Raw genomic sequence first — 23,049 nt, 5'->3', positions numbered from 1 at the left:
CTTCCTGTCGTTTTAATAAAATGTGTTTTAAATATACTCTGCGTAAAGATTTAAACATAATCTAGACACCAAGAAACCACATTTGTAGTTTCTGTAAAAATAAATACTGACCTAATGGAAACTGAACTCGTCAGGGCAGAACAGGAGATGGGAAGCTCTGTGGCTCTGGCAGTTTGCTGAACTGCCTCCCAGCTCCTGGGTGAATCCAAGATTTAGTGTGGAGACTGCGTGTTCTTCCTGTTTTTACAGGGTACTTGGTTTCCTCCTGCCATTCAAAAATATGCTGACCATACTGGCTTGGTTAATTAGCATCTTTAAATTGTATGTGTACCCTGAGATGGATTTGGGTCTTGCCTAGTACTCTATGCTTCCAGGATAGGCTCCTGGTATGACCCTTATGAGGGTTAAGCAGCATTCTGACAATGGACTTATATTGCGATTAAAGTATTTTCACCATATTTTCCTAGATGTGGTCATAAATATAAATTAATTTGTACTTAATAAAATTTAAATAATGTATAAATTAAGCTCGAGCATTGTTTTTGAAGTATAACCATCCTATAGGCTTTATGTATCTGTCCACGGTTTGCAAGCTCTGTCCCACTTCACCATGGTTTTTTCAAAATTATAAACCCTAATTTTAGACTTTTACACTGTAATTTGTGGAAATCTCAAACGACCCATAAATGCTGAAAAAAAGCTAATACTCTGACTTCTTTCATGAGATGGTTCCTCAGAACACTAGAATTTCCCCTTCTAGGTCCCGTTATAAATGGGTCTATGAAGCATCACTATTTTATCAATATGAGTCTCACATCTGATATCCCAATTTATGTTTGTGTGAGAAGTTGAAATCCACTATTATTACCACATCACCTTCGATATATTGATTTCTGAGTAAGCTACTGTACGTCTGCATGTTGAGAATTAGGTGGTCATATATAAACTGTTACATCAGTTCCTTTAGTCTGCATAGAAGACGAAGCAGAACTTTTCACAAAGGGTTGTGGGAGAATGGAGCAAGCTACCCAACTACATCGTGGCTGGGTTATAGCCAGCAGCCATATCACCCTGCAACTCACAACTGGCAACCCACTGAAGCTAAGCAGGTGTGAGCCTGGTCAGTACCTGGATGGGAGACCTCCTGGGAAAAACTAAGGTTGCTGCTGGAAGAGGTGTTAGTGGGGCCAGCAGGGGGTGCTCACCCTGCGACTCATGTGGGTCCTAATGCCCCAGTGTAGTGATGGGGACACTATACTGTAAACAGGTGCTGTCCTTTGGATGAGACGTAAAACTTTCATTAAAAATCCCAGGGTGTATTTGAAAAGAGTAGGGGTGTACCCCGGTGTCCTGGCCAAATTTCCCATTGGCCTTTATCAATCATGGCCTCCTAACAATCTCCCTCTATGAATTGGCTTCATTACTCTGCTCTCCTCCCCACTGATAGCTGATGTGTGTTCTGGTGCACTATGGCTGCCGTCGCATCATCCAGGTGGATGCTCCACATTGGTGGTGGAAGGGAGTCCCCATTACCTGTAAAGTGCTTTGAGTGCTTTGTCCAGAAAAAGTGCTATATATTATTATTAATATTTTGGCTTGTTTAAATAAATGGCTTGATGAAATCCTTTAGCTTTTAAATACATCACATGTGAAACCGGCCAAATAGGATGAATTTCCTCCTCTTGCTTGTAATATTGTCTAGTCCCCAAATACATATTCATTCTATTACATTTGCATCCATCATTAGCTCTTAGTTATGTTAAATTTATTCTTGTCATAAGCACATGCTAATGCAGTAGCTTCAAGTTCTTGTATTTTATGCCTCATGTTTATGGCATTTAGAATTTCTTAAGTAATAATGCAGTTATTTAATATGTTATGTAAGTTCTACAATTTTCCTGACCTTTCTTCATCCCATTTTGTACATTTAGACACTAGATTTTGTCTGTTGAAAGATCCCTGCCCCTCATTTAAATGTTCCACAATGATTCCACCAACCCTTGTCTGCTGGATTTTAAAATGGAAACTTTACACATGAGAAAGCCATGCATCCAATTAAGCCCAACAGTCATTTTCCATTCCAGCTGAGCTTCACATCTCTTATGCCAATTGATATCTTTAATGGATCGGCTTGTTTTGACATTTGACTTGCGTGTTTCTGCACTCAGTTCCGAGCTTGACACGTTATTTCCATTTGATCATTTCCAACAAATTTAAGTATACTGATCGTTAAGCAGCCTCTCCTTAACTTGTTTTTTTTCTGACTAAACAACTATATAATACATTTATGATCAGGCACAGGAAAAGAGGCGGTACTAAGGAGGTAATATTTGTGCCCCTGTGCGGAGTGCATGTATTTCCTAACTGCTGCAGCACAGGGCTAAATTAAGAAATAGTGGGGAAAGTCATCAATTATAGTTATTCAGTCTACAGTATGTATATACTATGTACAGTAAAACATTACTTCTTAACAGTAATTTCCACCAGTTTCTTAATCTAAACAAACTTACAAGTAACTTATAACTGTAAAGGACTTCTTTTTCCAATGTAACCGTCTTCCATCAGTGGTCATAAACACTAGCTAATTCCTAAACGGCTGCATGTTGTCTGAAGGGTTCTCAAGTATTTAGACATGAACTAGATAAGACAGCTTGACTACATGCAAGATCATGACTGTGAAAAGAGATTGTGCATAGCTGTTTTATAGCAAAATGCGATATGCAACTTTATAGAACTATTGTGTTACCGTAAATTAAGAAGATTAATTCTTTCCCAAAACAATCAATGAACAGGTCTTAGGGCTTACTTCAGGACTTTGGTTCAATAAACAATTACACTTCGTTTAGGCAATGACTGATGCATGCATGACTTGTACTTTCAATTTACAAAGAAAGCAGAGGTGATTAATGACCCCACTTGTCTAAATCACATGTATCCTGACCAACCAGGAAATAAAGTGGGTCATAAAAAGCTATCACTTTTTGACATTTACTCCAAACTGAAGAATGGAAAATGGGCTATGTCATTTTGTAAGTTATTTACAAGAGACTCCAGTTCCCACTAGGAAAAGCATCAAACAGGTTTTGAGTTCACTTTCCTGGGGAAAAAAGTTAAAGGCAGAGCAGTTACATTGGCATAAATTACTGTTGGTCACTTCTCCTAGATCTCCATTTTTTCCTTCTAAAATCCACTGCTGTTCTCCTTTAAGATTTCCCTTTTTAATTTCTATTGTCACCATCATGGAAGAAACACTTAGAGCTTAGGGGCCATGAAAAGTTGCTTTTGAACCACAGTCCTTTCACTTCCATTATAAAGACTTTGCCAGAAAATGAAATGTTAGGACAGCATAAAATATTTTGGGATATTTGTCCTTGTGGAATTGGTTATGCCCTCCTTCGGAAAGAAAAACATCTGGAATTCCTTCACAAATACAAAGGAACCACAAGAAAATGCATCCAAAGTTGGACATTTCTGTATGATAGAAACAGTGGTGCTAAGGAAAGAGTAGTGATCTGGTTCACAGTGAAAAGTGTGTATTAAAATAAAGATGCAAATCCATTTTTATTTCATTTTATTTCTTTTACAATATTGAACAGCATTAGCAATTTTAAAGCTTTAGGTGAATATCCTGCAGTGAACACACCTTTGAGATTTTGCTATACTCAACTGTTCTGTGCTATTAGAATAGAAAAAAAATAAAACTGGTACACCAAGAGAGAAGCTGGGAATTGCTTAAACCAAAATGATTGTTATCTTTCATCGGACAGCAGCCACTTCCTGAACACAAGACAGAACAGATGTTTATCGAAAAATACAGATGTCATCTGCAAAGAAACAAGTCTTATTCCCTATTTATGCACAGAAATCCTTTTTATTTTCAAAATTACTTCATTTTTAATGCAGTGTTAACATCGGAAGATGGCTTTTTAAAAATAATACTGAATATTTTTAAAGAAAAAAACATAACAAGTTCCTTTGTAATTTATGATTGTGCACTTCATCCAAAGTACAATCGGGCAGTTTCAAAGTATAAATAACAGAGAGAAGTAGTGTATTTAAAAGATCTAGTTTGTGGCAAATAACCAGGTGAAATGGAGATCTTATCCTCAAGTTACCAGAGTCCTAGTGAAATTTCTCTTGCACGTAAACTTCTGAACTTAACCTGGGTAATAAGTAAAAAAAACAAGACAAACGCTTCCAATTAAAACCCAGTTTCTGCTTAACTTGTTTAACTATAAGTGTAAACAAATCATACTTCGTGATAACTACTTCTTTATACAATGTATTGTAATAAGGTTAACTTGCAAAGGAACTTAAATATTAAATTTATCTTTTGCAAGGAATCAACAGTTTTGACAAAGATCACAGAAGCTGGGGTATTTATTGAACAGTTGATTGTGCTGATACATAGTATTAAATTCTGAAAGATGTAGTATTTTTAAGAACAGAAAAAATTGATTCATATTAATGTACATACAGTACATGGTACTCTTGTGGAAATTCATAAGAAAGGTTTTAAACTTGTTCACAGTTTCAATTTTTACCACAATTCTGTTGAGAAGGGTTACTTAAGAGCTCACAAACATTATTTTTATCAAACGTTTCTAGAGATTGAGATGCACTGTATATTAACACAGTCTGCTCTTCAATAAATGACAAAAATAAATTATTTTTTACAAATCATGACCCCCAGAATGAGTGGAGTAGCATATATAATTTTCTTGGGTCAATGCTGTTATTTTTTGCAAATTAAAGCAAATAAAATAAAGTTAGAATAAATGAAAAAGTTAATATAAAGGATAAGTAAAAATAGTTTCAACAAGAGCCTGTTTATAGCCATAATCTTGGAATCTAGAGATGGACACTTACAGACCAGCAGTTTTTCCTCCAGTTCTCAAGGAAGTGAGTTCAACAGAAATATGGCTCCCTGGATAGTGAGATAAAGTATTTATCTAAATCGATCCATCTTAGACAAGAAACTCAGAAGACTTCACAGTAGTTATGTCATTCTATGCAGTATTCACATAAGGTCTTCAAAATTTTGATATAATACTAAAACTTCCAGGAGAAAGCCAACTGTACATTATCAAAATATACTAAAAACTATGCGAGCACTGCTGAAATTTAATTTGTATATAGATCATCCATTACTCATGTATCAGCAAAAAGTAAACTTCTTTTCTGTAAAAAATAAGAAAAACAACAAAGCTATAGCAGACACAAGGAGAAAGACTAAGGCTGGTCATTCCTGCTAAAATGTAAACTTGGAGGAATAAGACTCCTGCCATAGAGGAATAGGAATTATTTCTTCTGAAAGTGCTTTCAAGGCATGTTGTTGGCATTCTCCTAAAAAGTAAAGCTTTAATAACCATTTGTCATTCCATATGGATCGTGAACAAGCATTACATTTTGCAAAATTTCAATTTAGGTCATTTCATTTGGGAGTTTCATTCATTTCAGTCAGAATCTTACTCAACAATGAAAATCTGCCAATAACATGAAAAAATAACCATACATTGCTACTTGCCAGGTATAAATTAAGTTCAGAGGTGCATTATAAAATGCGATATACTGTAAACTCTTCATGCTTATTTTTTTATCTAGAGAATGAAACAAATGATTTGGGTAATTCATTGTTAGATATGAATGGAATTCCAGTCAGTTATAAGGCTCTCTGGTATAACATATCCCTGATATAAGGCTACTGTTTAGCTTTTGGTCCCAACTGCATTACCTGTTAATTACTGCTCAGTGGATATTGCAAGATGCCTTTTGAATAGTAGGCCTTCAGACAAATATCATAAGGTTAAGCAATTTAATCATTCAAATGAAAAAATAAAGCTGCTTGAAAACTTTCTGTAGTTGTACTATTTATGCACCAAATAACTAAATATGAGCAATTAATACTAAAACTACTAACAATACAGTAATTAGTACTAAACTACTTAGCCCTGCCATCTTTTGAACTAACCTTTCATTTACTTCAAATGTCACGTCATATGCAAGTATGATCAATATGTCACACTTGTACAAAGGAACAAAGAACTGTGCATTTAGTAACAGAATGTACTGTACAAAGTTTTTGTGTTATTTAAAAATTTCTGTGGATAACCTCAAATTCATAACAGGTTTGCAGTTATTTTTATTCTTTGAAAAAATATTGATCTTACTTTTCAAGTTCTGCAGACTTAACTGTTTGCTCTATGAAAAGAACCCTATTGCACACCACCCTGAAACTGCAGCAATACCCACTGTAGATCTCCTATGGTTGCTTTGTGGTTTGGGGCTTAAAGTCACCAACCAAGACACCATTTGTTCCTTTTTAATTTATAAAGAAACTGCGGTGTATACATTTACTCAGTATATCTGTAATAGCTTAAAACAAGTTGACAACTAAATTTGCCACACAACACTTGAACTAGCAAGATACATATTTCCTACATCACTGGTGATTTCTGATGGTCTTAGATTCTTCCATTCCATGTAAGTCCTGAATGAACTCAACTGGGATTATCTGCGTTGCTGTGTACAAATACTATTCACATCCTATTAAAGTGTCATTTTTGTAAACAGCTATGATGTTGTTTTTAAGCACCTGTTCCCTTCCACAGTTATTCTGCTATATGTATTTCTCTAATGCTTGAAAAATTGGTTGAGTTATTTCAAGCCCTGATACTTCATTGGCAGGTGGTAGTGCAATTTCGTTCAGGTCAGGAATTGGTACATGTTCTTGGCTGAACTCCCTGTAGCAAGAATGCAATGTTGGCTTTCAGATGTGTCCATTATGTTTGGTCGCCATTGGAGCTGGGACACTAGGAGCAACCCGCAGCTGTGCTCTGCCCCCTGCATCAGTATAGCCGCTTCTCATAACTGTGGAAACAATTAAAACAAATAGTACAGGGGATGAATCCTGGACGGTTTCTTTTAAAACTGCCTCCAATTTATTTCAACAACCCATCCAATCAGAATTCCCCCAACAGCGATGGCCAACACTGCAAATTTTCTGTGGAAGTGCATTAGCAACAGCTGAAAATTCACCCCCTGCTTCCACCTGCCAGTGCCTCATACTTCGATTGCAAACTCTGAATAACTGCTTCTTAACAAGAAGGCTAAAAAAACAAAAAAGGTAGAGACACCACTTTTCTTAGAATGATTGTTTTCTAAGGCTCTTAAAAATTACAACTACCCCAGCAAGTCAAAAGAGAATATTCATTTACAGTACATGATGAACAACAGTCCGAATCAGCACTATAATCACCTATAATTTAAATTTATTAGAAAATGAGGAAAAAGCTGGACTAACCAAATGTATTTGTAAGGTAATGTATTGGCAGTTCAGTAGCAATGCTCATTATTGTTTCAATATTTCTTGCTTTTTCCATGAAGGTGGAAGTACTAATATATCTTTCTTTTTCTGTGATATTTTTGGCATATGAATGACTTGTTTTAGGTAAGTTGTTAAAAGAATAATTCCATGGCTCTCTTTGTATTGTTTACTTCAAATATAGTAATAAAACAAGTCAGCTTCTGGTCTGTGTGCAATTACTTTGAATCCTTGTGTAAAAAGGTGAAAGGCCAGCAAAAAAGGACAATTGTAACACATCTGATTTGCAGTAATGATGTAGAACACACTGGCATAATTACCAATTTAAAATACAACTTTCATATTTCTCAACAATAATGAAGATTTGAGGGTGTTCGTGGGAAAATAAGATTCTAAAATAAGTACAGTGAAAAATGTCTCTTTAATCATAACATGTGCCATAAATAATAATAATTCCTTACACCTAAATAGCGCTTTTCTGGACACTCCACTCAAAGCGCTTTACAGGTAATGGGGACAGGTAATTTAGTTCTTCAAAGAGGAAAAATTGTCATTGCACAATAAAACCTGTACCAGAAACTGCATTGTTCTCTTTTTTGGCCTAATATTTCTACATTATTAACACAGGACTGGATTACTTACATGGCACAAAAGAATATCTATGATGAATGCATGAGTAAAAAAAAAAGAAAAAGAAGAAATTTGATGACTAATCACCAGTTTCATTTTCATAAGTACCATTCTATGTAACAATATGTAAAATTAGCATGTTCATAGATGGTTTACAACCATTAACATAAGTTAATATACATTTCAATATTGTCAAAAGCTACTGTTCACAAGCAATCTGAGAAATAGTGAGAGCACTTCACAACAGGACTCATTCAGAAAGCATTTAGCACTCTTTAAATTGCTTAGTTTTTATAAATTTATCACAATCTTAACACATCAGAGAAAAATAGGATTTGCAGGTCTTTCAGTTTGAGAAGGTTGAAAAATACAATAAACCTACCATTATGGGAAAAGCTCTGTGCATACATTCACATTTCTAAATTCGAACAAGGGCTTTAATGATTTAGATGCTAGCGGCCTTCACCGTCAATTGAAGCAGGTACCAAGCAGGGTTGAGTTTCATTCTACCTCCCAACATTGACAAAGTTTTTTTTGATTCACACTGTGTCCATGAATGACTGGCAATATGCTGACAATTAACTGTGACTTGGCCACTCCCCCTCTTCTACATAGGGAAGAATGAGGACCAACATGCCCCTCTGTCAGAGCTATTTCACTTTCGGCATCACAGGATGCCAAAGAAAAGAGTTTGCTCAAATGAGGGGTCAGTGAAGAAAGTACTGCTCAACGCTGCAAGTTCCCAGGAGCCTTGCATGTACCGGCAGTGTCCGTCACACAGCAAGCTGAAGAAGCCCAGGCAGAGTCAGACCCACCAAATAACAGTGACTTGAGGCTCACTGTTTGCCGTCACCTGAGGAATCCTAGTAAAAGTCAGCTAATAACATACCCTGGACTTGAATTAGTATTTTATTAACTTTTGGTTTTAACAGTAACTTAAAAAAAACTAGGCTTAAGATTTTACTGTCCTGCTATAAGATGCAAACAGAAGTGGCATGTTTATTTTGTTCTGATTCTTTTACTAAGCTTCAATTCTTAAATTAAAGTTAAAGTACAGATTGCAAAAAAATACCCCGATTTGAAACATGTTATTCCTTTTATCACACTATCAATTCTACCCATTAAAAGAGGGTTGTGTTTCCAATACTGTGTACCTGTAACCTGATAATACAATTAAATGATAACAATGATTATAAAACTGTAAAAAATATTTTTTTAGATTTTTTTTTATCAGAAAAGTCTGATAAAATACTGCATATAACATGCTATTCTTGGAAACTGCATAATTAAATTGGCAATAACTAATCTCTTTGCATTAAAAAAGGCAATTGTAAAGTCTGTGTAACTTATATCATATTTCTAATCAAATTTAGACAAGCAAAATGAAGAAATTAAAATTGCAAAGCATGAACAAAGACTAAGCCCGTTCACCAGCTCAACTTCAAGCACACTTTCCCTGCTAAATACTGCTTGAGGAGGATTTCCAGTAATAACAGATGTGTTGCACATTTTTTTTTACTATTAGACCACAGAGGTCTGAGACACATGTAAATTTCAATGCACTGTCACATACTCCAATTAATAAGTTGAAACTGGATAGAATTAGAGATGCCTGATTTCATATTGTTCATATGTAAGAACAAATGTTCAAAAATCAAAATTCTATGGTCATATCCTCATCCCAGTATACTGCTCTATAACTCTACAGCATTAAAACCACGCAAGTCTAGGAAATGACATTCCTGAGTCACATTCTATAGTCTTGTGGGCAGAATAAATTGTAAAAAAAATACCAGCCCATTGCGCTGCATTAATGAAAAATGTTTAGTTTAACTAGTGATTCTCATTCAGAATGTCTGCTCATAGACTAGCAATATGTATAAGAAACAAGATCACCTTACCATCAAAATTACAGCAGCAACTCAATCAAAACCTGTTCTTTTTGCAAAATGGATACTTACGAATGGAGCCCGTGGACACCCCCTTCCACTTGGGCAGACATGGTTCGCTTTTCAAACTTCAATTCCCCCGAGTACATCATTGAACTACAAACAACAGGGGGAAAACAGCTTGTACAACTTCTTAAGGAAAACTAACTTTTTTTCTGTAGATACCAGCATGTTTCATAACCTCTAGATTCTTCAAAACCTTTGGGCTATTGCAACACTGCACTGTTAAAAATAAAGTAAAACAGTTCTGTGTTACTCCATACATATACCACCCCTGCATAACTGGTATAGACACCATTCACATAGATCCATGCTTACTGTTCACAGACTTACTTTCAAACTATCTTGCACAATGTAACGGCCAAAGCTGACAAACTCAGATGTATTCATCTTCAAGTAAAGAACCAATTCACACGTAATATTTCTAAATAAAACATTTTATCGAGGTCGAAATATTTTTTTGTTTCATTTGGATTTAGATAAACGTGCATTTTCTAAAGAAGGAAACGCAACTCAAAGAACCTGCAAAATCACTGCTGCATCAATTCTTTTGGGTAAAAGCAAAACCTCTTACCGTAGAATTGACAGGCTCTTAGCACCGATGTCTTGACAGCCGTGCTGGATCCCGGCGATCAAGTAAGGAACAAACTTGTGAATAGAGCCCTTGTCCTGGACAGACCCTGACACGCCCTGGGCCACTTTCACCTTGTCCCCTTCACTGTTTATCAATACAGAAATTCTCACCTTATAATGCAATCTCAAAAAAAAAAAGGAGAAATCGTGCACAAAGAGGGTAAGCAAAATGAAAACGACAACACAAGCAGCTGTTACTGCTCGCTGACCTGAAGTATCTTTTCTGGCTGCTGCTGTTCTTCTCCATGGCATCGAGAGAACCCATCCCACGGTACTTCTTCAACCTCACACCGTCGGAAAAGAAGTACTCGCCTGGGGCCTCTGTGGTGGCTGCCAGCAGGGAGCCCATCATGACTGTGGGTGGAAAAGAAAATCAATTTGGTTTTGCAGCTTCGAACATTTCCGACTCCGTGTTGTTAAATGGCGGCAAACACGGCAGCTGACACAGGCAAAACCAGCAGGCCAGTTCTTGCGAAAAGCCAGGAGCAGATGTCAAAAGCAAAGACTTAGTTGACAAATACACACCCGTTGATGCTCCTAAAGCAAGAGCTTTCACCACATGTCCAACTGTCTGAATTCCACCATCGGCGATCACTGGGACACCAAAGCGACGTGCATATTCAGCGACTTTATACACCGCTGTGCCTTGGGGCCGACCACAGGCCATAACTTCAAACAAAAAATAGAAACACTTTTAATAAAGGGATACAATTCTGAAGATATTTGTGGTTTTAGGATTCAATACAAAACAATCCAATAAAAATTTCTTCTGACGTTTTATTTCCTTTGCAACAATTTGGGGGGCAAAAACAATTTTCTACTAATTTTCAAAAATCCTACGCATTTTTAAACCTACATTTTAGAAGCACAACAAAGATTTGAAAGGCTATATTTACTGTCAAGTGCTTTTTTAAAACTTCTGGCATGCCATATCATTAATCCACAAGAAGGCAAATTGGAAAACTCATCACCTTCTTGTGTGATACAAATTGATCCACAGCCCATTCCAACTCGGAGTGCATCCACACCTGCATCTATGAGATTTTTAGCCTGGGCAGCAGTCACCACTGGAGACAAGTGAAAAATCCAAAAAATCAGTCTTTAGATGCAACAGAATATTACAACTGCTTATCATCCTCCAGCCCAGTTGCTGACTTACCATTTCCTAATATTTTCCTCGATTTCAGTTCTGAATTCATGTAGAAAGAAACACCAGAATCTACAGGATTGTATTCTACTGGTGTCACAGATTAAAACAAACTAAGAAAAAAAATCTAAATCTAATTGTCTATAACTGAGACTAAATTGGTCACACACCAAAAAAAAAAAACACTAATTAAACATCAATAAATTAACATGACAGAAAACTATTGGGAAGGTGTAATTGTTGATATAACATGCAGCAAGGAAGTAAAAGTTTAAAAAGCTCACATGTGGAAAAACAATGGTGAAACAGTGTAAGCTTCATATTTATGCAAAATTGCTTAAAATCCAATGTAAACCGATTCCCAAACCAAGTAGCTGGTTTATGCCTGGTCTACTCAACAACCTGTCTGCATGTGATCTTAACACTTTGTCGACACCTTTATGTATCAGCATTGATTTCTACTCATCAGTTGACACCTCAAGCAGTTATTTATGCCTTTTGTATTCATGGGAAAGAATTTCCACCATCTCCTGTGTTGAAAGTGTAAAAGCATTCCAATTATGAGAACTGTTTAACAAGGCATCATGATTTTATTATGATGCCAGATTTCTCAAATTTGTTAAAAATGTTTCAATGTGATGAATCAGACTCGGAGAAACACTTTTACATGAAAAACACTGTCTTCCAAAGGTTTTGTCATTAAGTGTGCATTATGAATTTTACCTCTCTATTCAAGTATAAGGACAATATAGGTTTTTTAAATCATAAATGTGTTCGGTGTATGAAGTGTGTGAACTGCCCAACAATTTATTTAATAGAATTTCACAAAAAGGGCCACAATTTTTTGTTAGTATGGTAAACAACCAATATATTTTAGACAATTAATTCTCACTAATTGCAAAAACTCAAGGGTTTATATCCAAATAATGCCACCTTAAACTTAAAGCTTATTTTTTTCTAAAATAACTTCAAGGTTTTTTCCCCAAAAGTAGTACTGTAATCTTACTCATATACATGGACTCTACCATATTGAACAATGTGGGTTATTTTGTACTACACTGCAAGAGCTGTTCAAAGGACTAATATTGTTTTCTAATTCACAGGAATGTAATGTACAGGCATCTAATTCTATTTGTTTTGACAGCATGAATATTTAGTTTTTTTTTAAATACATTTAAAATTTAACTGCATCTCCACATGACTGAAAAACTGAGGAGTTTTGGAAATCATTTTTCTCTTGACAGCATTTGCAGGTTCTCCTAAGCATAGTACTACATAATTTAAAAGCTTACTGCTATGTTAGATGAACAGCAGAAAGATGCTAGTCTTCCATGTGAGCAGAATTAAAGCAAACAAACTTGAAAAAACATCTACTTATCAGCACAAGCAAAATGTATTGTCTGAAAATTAATGTTTGTAACTTACCATTTCCTCCTACCACCTGAAGGTCTGGGTATTTTTGCTTGATGTAATTTATCATATTTATCTGATAAACTGAATTACCCTGTGATGAGTCCTAAAAAAGAAAGACAATTTTAAAATACAGGGAACAACAAGGAAATTATTAGTGACCTTTTTATAAATCTTATATGACATTTGTTCTATTTCTGCACCTTTTTTACAGGTAGTGGAAAGACCCGGGCAAATAAGGGATATTACGTGTACTGATAACGAAGGCTTCCACACAGGTGTGGCTCAAGGATTAATCAAGCAAGTAATATCCCAGCACCCTTAGGGTGAGGTATAAAAAACTAGAGAGGCCTGGGTGCCTATAGTTCAGACTATATGACTGCAAGAGCAGACCTCAGAGACTTGATGAATGGGAGTTGATGGCTGGAGCTCATTTGGCAGGTGCTTCAGCAAACAAGACAGCTAGACCTGCTGACTTTGACAACAGAGTCTAAGGTGATGTCAGCATGGATGTCTGAGGAAAAGACATCAGCAAAGGGCAACAGCGGGCAAAAACGCATACTCTAAGATTGTGACAGACTGATTAAATATAAAGTATAAAGTGTAACGGGTGAGCAACTGCAGATCAAGTGGTTGCAATTTCAACCCAAGGCACGAGCTACCAGTGTAATCAAAAACTGGTCTACTGAGAGCTTCACAGACCAGGACATCACTGTGAGACTGTAGAGCTGCACATGGTGGCCCAACACCCTATCAAAATACTTCATATTGGAGTTTCCATTTTTTGTTCACTACCTGTATTCACCCCTGGTCCTGGAGGGTTTTCCCCACTTTCATTCCACCCAGAACTCTTAAAGAATTGATTTGAATCGACTGTTCATTTAATTGGTCTTTCAGTAACTGTTTTAGTTCTTTCCTCAAAGACGATCAAAGATAACCTGGCATTCTGCGTCCCTTCCAGATATGGAGCAAACATCACTGATCTGTACTGTTAAAAAATAGTTCCTAGCTTTACAATAACTGAACTACAATGTTATGTACATACAAACAAAATGAAAATTTTCAAAAGTTCCCCTGTAATGGGAAAACATTCACTGTGAGCACAGCATTGGAAAAAGCAGACATATTGTCAATTCACTTTAAACTCCCAAGTCCGTTCATGCGGAGAGCCATTTGAAAAACAAGCCAGCAGACTGTACAATTCTGCTTTAACTCACCAGAACAACAACATCCACCCCAGCCTGCATCAGCAGGTCCAGTCGGTACTTGTCATCCTCCCGGGTCCCAATGGCTGCTCCGCACAGCAGCTGTTTCCGCGAATCCTTAGATGCCAGCGGGTAATCCCGGTTTTTCTTCAGGTCTGTCCGTGCGATGATGGCAATAAGTTCATCGCTATCATTGACGATCGGCAGCTTTCCTAATCGAAACCAGAGAAAAGTTTTTTTTTTTAAGATTTAAAAAAATAGTTTCAAGTTGAAACTTTTTCTTTTGACTGCAAACTCATTTGAACTGCAACATCAAATCTGCTTCACCAGCACAAGGAATGTATTTGAGAGTACAGCAAAAGCATGTAAAAAACTAATTAAAACAAATTAATGGAGTTGGATTCTTGGGAACAATGAAGATATTATAATCATGGCATACATCATATGAACAGGTTTAGTTTGATTTACACATTGATCAAATCCAAAACATTATATGAAGAAGTCCATCAAAACTGACAAAAAAAAAATCCAAGTACTGTATAAACTTTATGGTATTTAAGCTGCTAGACATTCCTTCAAATAAGTACTGTATATGATTGGTTTTGTGCTGTTAAAACACATTTTTTGTATTTATTCAAATGATAAGTCTTTGGTTGGGTTTGAACATTTCACACACAAGCTGCAAATAAAAACCCTCACTCACGTGTCGACCAGCGATCAGCCAGCAAGTAAAGCCAGTCAGCGTTAATCAATGCCTTATGTTACTACTAAAATACCTCTAATGCCTGAAGTCCTGTTGCTAAGCACCTGGCTAGGACAGGCATTGGGATCATTGCTCCAACTGCTTCCACTTCCTACAAAGGTGAACAGAGTCAGCAGTGTACACGTAACTTAAAAAAAAAAGAGAAGGATGCTTTCCGTGACCGAAAGCCAGAGAGTGAAGGCAAGAGAAGAGTAAATCCCAAATGAAGGCAAGGTTTATGCAAAAAAACAACATACCCAAAGGTTTGTAACACACTTCACAAGCATGGGCTCTGGTCACAGAAAAGCCCCCCACTTTTTAAAAAAAGGCCTTTTTTATTTGAAGGACTGGACAGAAACAGAGTTAACTGAAGAGCAAAAGTTAAAGAATGACACTTTATCGTGAGTACACTCAGATATTGAGAAAATGAAGCGCTCAAAAAGAAAGAATAAAATATTTTTTCAAATGCTAATGAAACGAACAATGTTTAAAATCATATACAGAACTTCCTATTGAAGTGATAATTGAAAAAAATCCTATTAAGTTGAAAATTTTCTTCGGTATGACTGGACATACAGTAGGTGGAGCAAACACTAGGGTATGGAATGCCACTCTTCCATTATTGCCTTGTCAATTATGTTTTAACTAGTTTAAAGATTCCTATGCTACTAACATTTACTTTTAGATTTTCTACTGGAATATCTGTGCCTTCGATTGGAATTTGCCCTGCTAAAATGTAATTATCTTGTTAATACAAGCATTTTTTAAATACTGCCAAAAAACATTTGGCCTTAGCCCCATCCATAGCCCCATCTGCAGTTTCTAAAATAAAACCTAATTCTGCCTTTGTGAGAGAGTTTCAAGAGTTTTTTTTATGTAGGAGATTAAACGTGTTTGGTCTCCTCTGTAGTAACTCAAGTATTCATGCACTGGTGTCTGTTTCTATCAATTAGGCTTGACTCAATATTATAAATCCCTTTCATAAAGTAGTGGTTTTTTCATTTTTAAAACGGCACTTAAAATCCTGTTGAAGATGTCCTTTCTTGATCCCAAACAGCTAAGCAACTACAGACCCATTAGATCACAGGACCATTTACATCACTAGTTCTTAAATCTTTACTATAGCCTGCACCCCTTTGGTTGTGAAAATATATTCACATGCTTCTTATTAAAACTGTTGAAGTAATTTGTGTTTTCAAATTTACCATGTCTTGCATCCCTTAAGAAATAAATTCTCGCACCCCTAGGGAGTGCATGCACCCCAGGTTAAGAACCACTGATTTAGATATACTTAACATTTTTGAGCCCTTACAGTACAGTTTTAGAGAAGAGTACAGATAACTCTTGGACGAAGAGTGAATGATCATTCAATGGTAGCTGGTTCTGAATGCCTCTTCATCTTTCTGTTACTTTATCATAGAATATCTATCACAGCATTTTTTCCCCAAAAGACTGGAGAAGGCCATTAGTACCTCAGGCACTGCTCTGGACTGGCTTAGATTATTCATACCAAAAGATGCTTTGCAGTCTTTCTAGGTAACTCTCCTTTTGTGAATTTGATTCTGGTATACCACAAGACGCAGTTTCGGGCCCTTATTATTTAACATTTATATGCTGCCTACAGGCCAGGTCATTCAATCTTGTTCTGTTTGTTTTCAATTTAAAAATACTGTGATTTACTTTTCCCTTAAAATGAACTGGCAGCAGTCAGTTTTGTTAGTACTGTTGGGTACTCATTATATCATTGACAAACATCTGGTTACACAATATCAGAATTTAATTGTATGAAGTTCTGTTATTAGCATCTGGGGAAATAACTCAGCAGAGCAAAGCTCTAGTCATTGCTTTTAGGTGGCTCAAAAATCAAAACCAGTTGTAAATTAGACATTAGAATGTTACCATGTTTCTGTACTTGAACTTGAGGCTCACATATGCAGTGTTACTAGGACGGCTTTGTTAATCTAACACAGCCTTCGGCTAAGACTTTGGACTTCTTCATGTGGAGATTAAGAACTTTTGTTTAAAGCTCTAATGTTTGAATTTACATTTTGGCTTCACCTTCCCTTAAAGTTATAAATAACGTGTATGATTCTGCATTTTTTCATTTAAATTGTTAAGTACCTCTTGTTAAAGGCATTATGTGAATAAAATGCTGCCATTGGTGAATGCAGCACTAACCTTTTAAATATATTTCCTATAGTAGTGTAGCACTCTTGCAATGCTCTCCTGGCTCTTAGGACATATCCTAACACAAATTTCAAAGTATTCAGTAAAACCAGTTTTAGGTAAAACACTCCTGGTTATAATTTAAAAATGACAAATGATAAAACAAATTTAACTTTCAATTAGAAATGATTGATAGAAAGACTAAATCTACAATTTAAAAGCATAGCCTGTTTGAATTTAAATAATGTAATCCTCTTTATACAATTCAGATTCATTTGAATGTACACCACCCTTTCCTTCCTAACATTCTTGGTGCTGATGTTACCCATCTCATTTTATTTGGGGTAGTTCACTGAATTTTTTTTATAAGACAAACTGCACAGATGCTGTTCGATGTTTAATAACTTGAAGCACCTTACAAAGAACACAAACACAAATGCATATGCAATCTAAAAGATACATAAAGTATAATAAATAACTACACAAAAACGTACAAAATCCAGGAAAGAGGACAAAGCAAGTGTAGTGGTCAGCGCCTAAAATGTTATGAATTACATAGCATATAGAAACCATAATCTAAAGTAAGAGTATGAAGCAAATTGTTAGGATGATGATCCATTATATCAAAGATTACATAATCATACTGTAATGTATCCAGCATAGTTGCAGCATTATGACAGAGATGAGGATGGATAGATTTTAGGTCATACTATTATCATGAATGTAAAACCTTGCATTTAATAAGGAGAATTCAATATATAAACAATTCCAAAGCATATATATAGATGAGGTAATCTTGATTGACCACTATAATGTGCCAGCAAACCCATGATGCAGCACGTTATGTAGAAAAGTGGCAAACCTCACCAACTGGATTAAGAAGAAGAACTTCAGCAAGACCAGACTGGGCAAACCATGTAGAAGTTAACACTTTTCAAAAGCACCTTGCAATCTTTAACAACCAAGAAGTTAGGACCTTGGTTTAATGACTCAGTTTAAGGATAGTGTGTGACACCATTAATGTTACAGACTTTTACAGAAGAAGGAATAAGAATAATGTTTAGAGATTGTACCTTGTACTATGAACCATTATCTGGCCTTCTTACCCTTACATCTTCTTACCCTTTTTGCTGCGTTGCAATATCTCATTCGCTTCCTTCAGGGTGACTCCAGCAGGAGCAACAACTAAATCTTCCCTCTTTGTCATCACCTGGAAAATAATGGCCTTCTTTAATATTGATCATTTGGAATGAAAGCACATGCAGTTACGTTTAAACATGAATGAGTTTTCAATCAATGAATACATACAAATTCCAGCAGAAGACTGAAAAGGCTAAAAAGTGCTTGCACATAAGGTTGCAAAAACTGTCTACTGAAAGCAAAATTGTTAGTTACATCAATATTTATGGCCATCCTCAACTACTTGTATATGCATACAATTATCACTAGGATTGCAATTTTTAACCAATGTAAAAATAACATGGGATTAGCGATTATGCTAGCATGACAAAATGAGAACATGCCTCAAGGTTAGAGATAACCAAATCTGATGAATCTGACGATGACAGACAACCCAACTGACAACTAAAGAGGATCTTCTCACCCAAAATCTCAACAAATTCAAAACACTTCACAAAAAAAACATTTGAAGTAAGAAACTATTTTCCATCATATCCGATGCGGCTCCAGTCGTGCATGGCAAATAACCCGAGGATTTGTTGCATTGAGCAGAAATGATCCCGATTTCCCCCCCTTTTGTCAAATCTCTCATGTGATAATAGTCAAAACTGTAAAACCAATTTATGAAACAGCCCATCAGTGCACTTGTTCAAGTCTTTACTCAACAACTTTTGATGTTGCTTCTGATACTAATTCTTCTTAATGATATGAGGTGGCTGAGTCAAGAGAGGTTCCTGCAAAGAATTTTAAATCAATCCCTGAAATCTTCACTTTTCTAATATCATGGAACAAGCCTTGCTGACAGAATGTTAGACTTGGGACTCCTTATGGACATAAAGCAGGAACTGCAGGGAAAGGTCAGAGACCTATCACATACTTTATGAGCAGAGCTGTGAATGCTTTCAAAATAACACTAGATCTATGGTTTTAATATCCATATATTCTCCCAAGAATAAAATGCTGCAGTACTTCAAAAGTTGGGGGAGAATAATACAAAAAATCAAAGACAAAATAAAGCTTCTGTGCCAACATAGCCAAACTAGCAGAGAAACTCAACAGGCAATTTCAGGTATTAGGTAGAACAAATTAGCATTCTGGCAGGAAATTACTTACTTCAACTGGACATTGATGGGCTGGCTACCAAATTCCAGCAGGTGCTGGATTTACAAAGCATTGGAGTTGATACAGAGATCATTATTGTAAAATGATATGCAAAATGATATTCAACTGAAGGTCATATTAAGTGACCGTGATCTTTGGGGACACAAACACAGCAAAATCAAAGTACAAACTCAATTATCCTGTGCTTTTCAAAAAAGGGTTTCCATTGGTTGTATATACCTTTGTGATACTGCATTATCCTAAATAAAAATAATCAAGTTCAATTATCACTCCACCTCACAGATACGATTAACTGTATCCAACACGCAGTCTTAATCTACAAAAATCTGTGCAGTCATCACACTGGAACATGACGAGTAAAGGACACTGTGTATACATTTGTCAATCTAATCTATTTCCGACGTACACAACAAATTAAAAATAGACTGTTTATCCTATATTTTATTGGGGAAAGTTACAGAGATGCATTTAAATTCAAAACATGATCAGGTATTTAAAATGTCTGGAGAAAACTGCTCTAAATGAACCTTTAGCCTTCACTGTGATGATTCAAGTGGTCACCCATCACACAATGGCCACTTACGCTGAGAACTCTTTCCTTACCTCATTCAGGTGTGTGTCGTAGTCTTTCTCCGTCAAAAAGTCAATGTCACGAGACGTGACAATGCCCACCAGCTTGCTGCCCATTTTACCCGTCTCTGTGACTGGAATCCCAGAAAAGCCGTGACGGATTTTGGCTTCAAAGACATCACCTACAGTGTGGCGAGGGCTCATTACCACAGGGTCAGTAATAAAGCCTTGTTCAAATTTCTAAAAAAAAAATCCATCAACATAAGAAATTAATCACTTCCTCAAATCCATTGGGAACTGTTATTATTTAAACAGAATAACTGCAATTTTCAGCCATAGAGCTGACAGACATAAAAAGACGCTTAATAAAATTCCAGGGAGTAATTACTGTATATAATTACTGTAGATAAACAGATTGAGGCTTCAGCACAAAATATTATCAAAGTTGACATCTGAGTCAGCAAGATATAATAAAATAATTGCAAAGCTGCTTGAATGCATAGCACGCACAACATTAATGAAATCTGTGGAAGGAGAAAGAAATGGGTTGTTAATACAATACTGATCATTAATACAGTTTTTACAGGACACTCTTACCTTGACTTTACGGACTTCGTTGGCCTGAAACTCAGGTGTGCAATTATGATGGATAATACCTATGCCTCCCATGAGCTGAAAAACACCATTGCTAACTGGTCAGTAAGAAAAAGCATATATACCACACAGCAAAATGCAGCTGACTTTCTGTCACAGGTAAATCCCTTTTAAAAAAAATAACACTATAAAACTTGTGCATATGGGTCATTAATTTTCTTATGTATGAATTCTATGGCCTACAAATCAAAGGATAAGAGTGGGTTGGGAGCAAAAGAGTCACTACAATTGTACAATAATGGACCAGATCTGGTCAAGAGATGTCCAATTTTTAATGGCAATCACAGCTATTTTGCACATGATCTTTTAAAAAAGCTAATCCTGATTTTCAATAAAACTAGCATGGGGAAAGAAACACCCATCCATCTTCTTCCAAATCAGGGCAACAGGGGAGCCAGAGCCTAACGCTGAAAACACTGGGCACAAGGCAGAGTACACTCTGGATGACATGCCAGTTTATCAGAGGGGACACACAGACATGCACACATTCACAACAGGGCCAATTTTCCCAGAAGCCAAGTAGCCTACCAGTATGTTTTTAGACTGTGGGAGGAAACTGGAGCAGCTGGAGGAAACCCACGCGAACACAGAGAAAACATACAAACTGCACACAGGTTTTACCCCAGGTCCGGGAATTGGACCCACCGTGCCACCCGAGGAAAGAAACAATTACAGGCTAATATCACACCGAAGAAAAAAAGAAAAAATGTTTTGAGTATGGAAATGCCTTCGGTGTGTGGTGGAATGAGGGAGTGAGCGAGAACAGGAGATTGTCTTACCCACCCCTGTGACTCATATTCCTGCTCTCTAAAATGAAAGATACACAGGACTTAATTTCATAGATGGCAGCAGAAATTCTGAAACTATTGGCTGATGTTGTGATCTTTAAGAAAAACAAGGTTCCATATGAGATTTGGCCATTCTCCAAAATCCAAGGATTGCCGTTTGTTGAGAAGGCAGCTCATCAGCTTCAACAAAATAGCTGGGTAGCTCGTTCCTCTTTCCTTGGGGTAAATAAGTGCTTCTTGTTTTCGATTTTTCATGCACTTTCAAAACGGGAGATAACGTGGAGAGATGTGAAACTTTAGTCCAAAGGGCTTGTCTGCAAGGGAATTTGTTTTGTGTAATCTGCCTTAAAAAAGGAGCAAAGAAGCAAAATACAAGGCAATATGTTCAGAAAGACTTACTGCCATTGCAATAGCCATAGAAGATTCTGTGACAGTGTCCATGGGGGAGGAGATGAGAGGGGTCTTCAAGGTTATCTTCCTTGTGAGTGCAGAAGTCAGGTCCTGAAAGGCAATCAGAAGAAAACCATGCATTGATCTGAAAGGTCGATGAGGAAATGTTTTTTTTAACTTATCTGAAAACAACAGTGACATCATTCTGAGTATGTGAACATATAAGGACAATAATTGTGCCTACCAATGCAGTAGTTAAGGGAGGAGTTTAAGAAAGGTAAAACTTTGAATTAAAAAAAATGACATTACAATCCCACGTACACTTGAACTGGTTGTTAGAGCAGGATGTTAGAGCTGCATACACTGGGAGGACAGATTACTGAATCAGTCTAGTATTTTGGGCAACCAGACATTGTAATTAATTGTAATGCAAATGCAAAGGTAAGTTTCTGACTCAAGAAAGTACAGGAATGAGTTTGCTAAACACTTGTCAGTCTTCAAGAAAGGCTGGCAAATGAAAGCCTTTTACGTTAGTTTTTATGCTAGGTCTCACAAAATTAAAGATGCATGATTCAGATTTTAGACGTACTAGTATAATGCAGTATACAGAGGGGTAATGCACCTAAACAGATATCACCCTTCATTTTACTCCTACTGGAATTCTGTGCTGTTGTTTTAATCCAGCTGCAGACGGTGATAAACATGGTGTTTTAAACTGTGGATGAATCAACAAGAAACAAGCAGCAAGTGGGACAAATAGCTTTAATTTCAACAAGTAATGTAATGCTCCAAAACAATTTGGATTATATATACTGATGGGGAAAAAAATAATTGCAACATTTTTTTGAACGAGAATACTATAGTTATAGCCTACGTACTTTCACAATTTGTTTTAAGCCCTCTGACCAGCAATACAGCTTGTGGAGTGAGGCATTGCAACTTGTCAATCACACAAAAGCTTGTTAGGTGCACTTTTACCCAATGAGGTTCAGGTGGAACAATGCCTGATCAGGACACCTTTAAAAAGGCCTTATCTCAAAGCTTAGGTCACTGCAAGAAAAAGGACACTTAGTTTTCTGTGCATTCCATAATGTCACCAGAAGCAAGGGAGAGGGCTATTGGCAGGCATGTCTTGTGCCA

General features: G+C 36.5%; 1 protein-coding gene across 5 annotated transcripts in view; it reads right to left on the bottom strand.

Annotated features, from left to right (window-relative positions):
• Positions 1-3,554: 3,554 nt before the first annotated feature.
• Positions 3,555-23,049, bottom strand: part of impdh1a (IMP (inosine 5'-monophosphate) dehydrogenase 1a) — a 48,044-nt gene continuing 28,549 nt past the window's right edge. For 3 of the 5 annotated variants that reach the window (XM_015352228.2, XM_015352229.2, XM_015352230.2), the window contains 13 exons: positions 21,919-22,020; positions 20,675-20,749; positions 20,111-20,317; positions 18,329-18,416; positions 14,311-14,510; positions 13,109-13,199; positions 11,508-11,603; positions 11,062-11,205; positions 10,746-10,890; positions 10,478-10,621; positions 9,916-9,999; positions 7,967-7,983; positions 3,555-6,870 (listed from right to left, as the gene is read on the bottom strand). In XM_015352228.2, the coding sequence (XP_015207714.1) occupies positions 6,770-6,870; positions 7,967-7,983; positions 9,916-9,999; positions 10,478-10,621; positions 10,746-10,890; positions 11,062-11,205; positions 11,508-11,603; positions 13,109-13,199; positions 14,311-14,510; positions 18,329-18,416; positions 20,111-20,317; positions 20,675-20,749; positions 21,919-22,020 (1,494 nt within the window). In that variant the 3' untranslated portion in view covers positions 3,555-6,769. The remainder of the gene's footprint in view (positions 6,871-7,966; positions 7,984-9,915; positions 10,000-10,477; positions 10,622-10,745; positions 10,891-11,061; positions 11,206-11,507; positions 11,604-13,108; positions 13,200-14,310; positions 14,511-18,328; positions 18,417-20,110; positions 20,318-20,674; positions 20,750-21,918; positions 22,021-23,049) is intronic. The other 2 variants (XM_006633214.3, XM_006633213.3) reach the window with 1 other exon arrangement.

This window comes from Lepisosteus oculatus, chromosome 7 (genome assembly GCF_040954835.1).
Source record: "Lepisosteus oculatus isolate fLepOcu1 chromosome 7, fLepOcu1.hap2, whole genome shotgun sequence".
In the NCBI taxonomy this organism is placed as follows: Eukaryota; Metazoa; Chordata; class Actinopteri; order Semionotiformes; family Lepisosteidae; genus Lepisosteus; species Lepisosteus oculatus.
The sequence above is the reverse complement of the archived record's forward strand: the minus strand, read 5'-3'. Positions and strand labels throughout refer to the sequence as shown.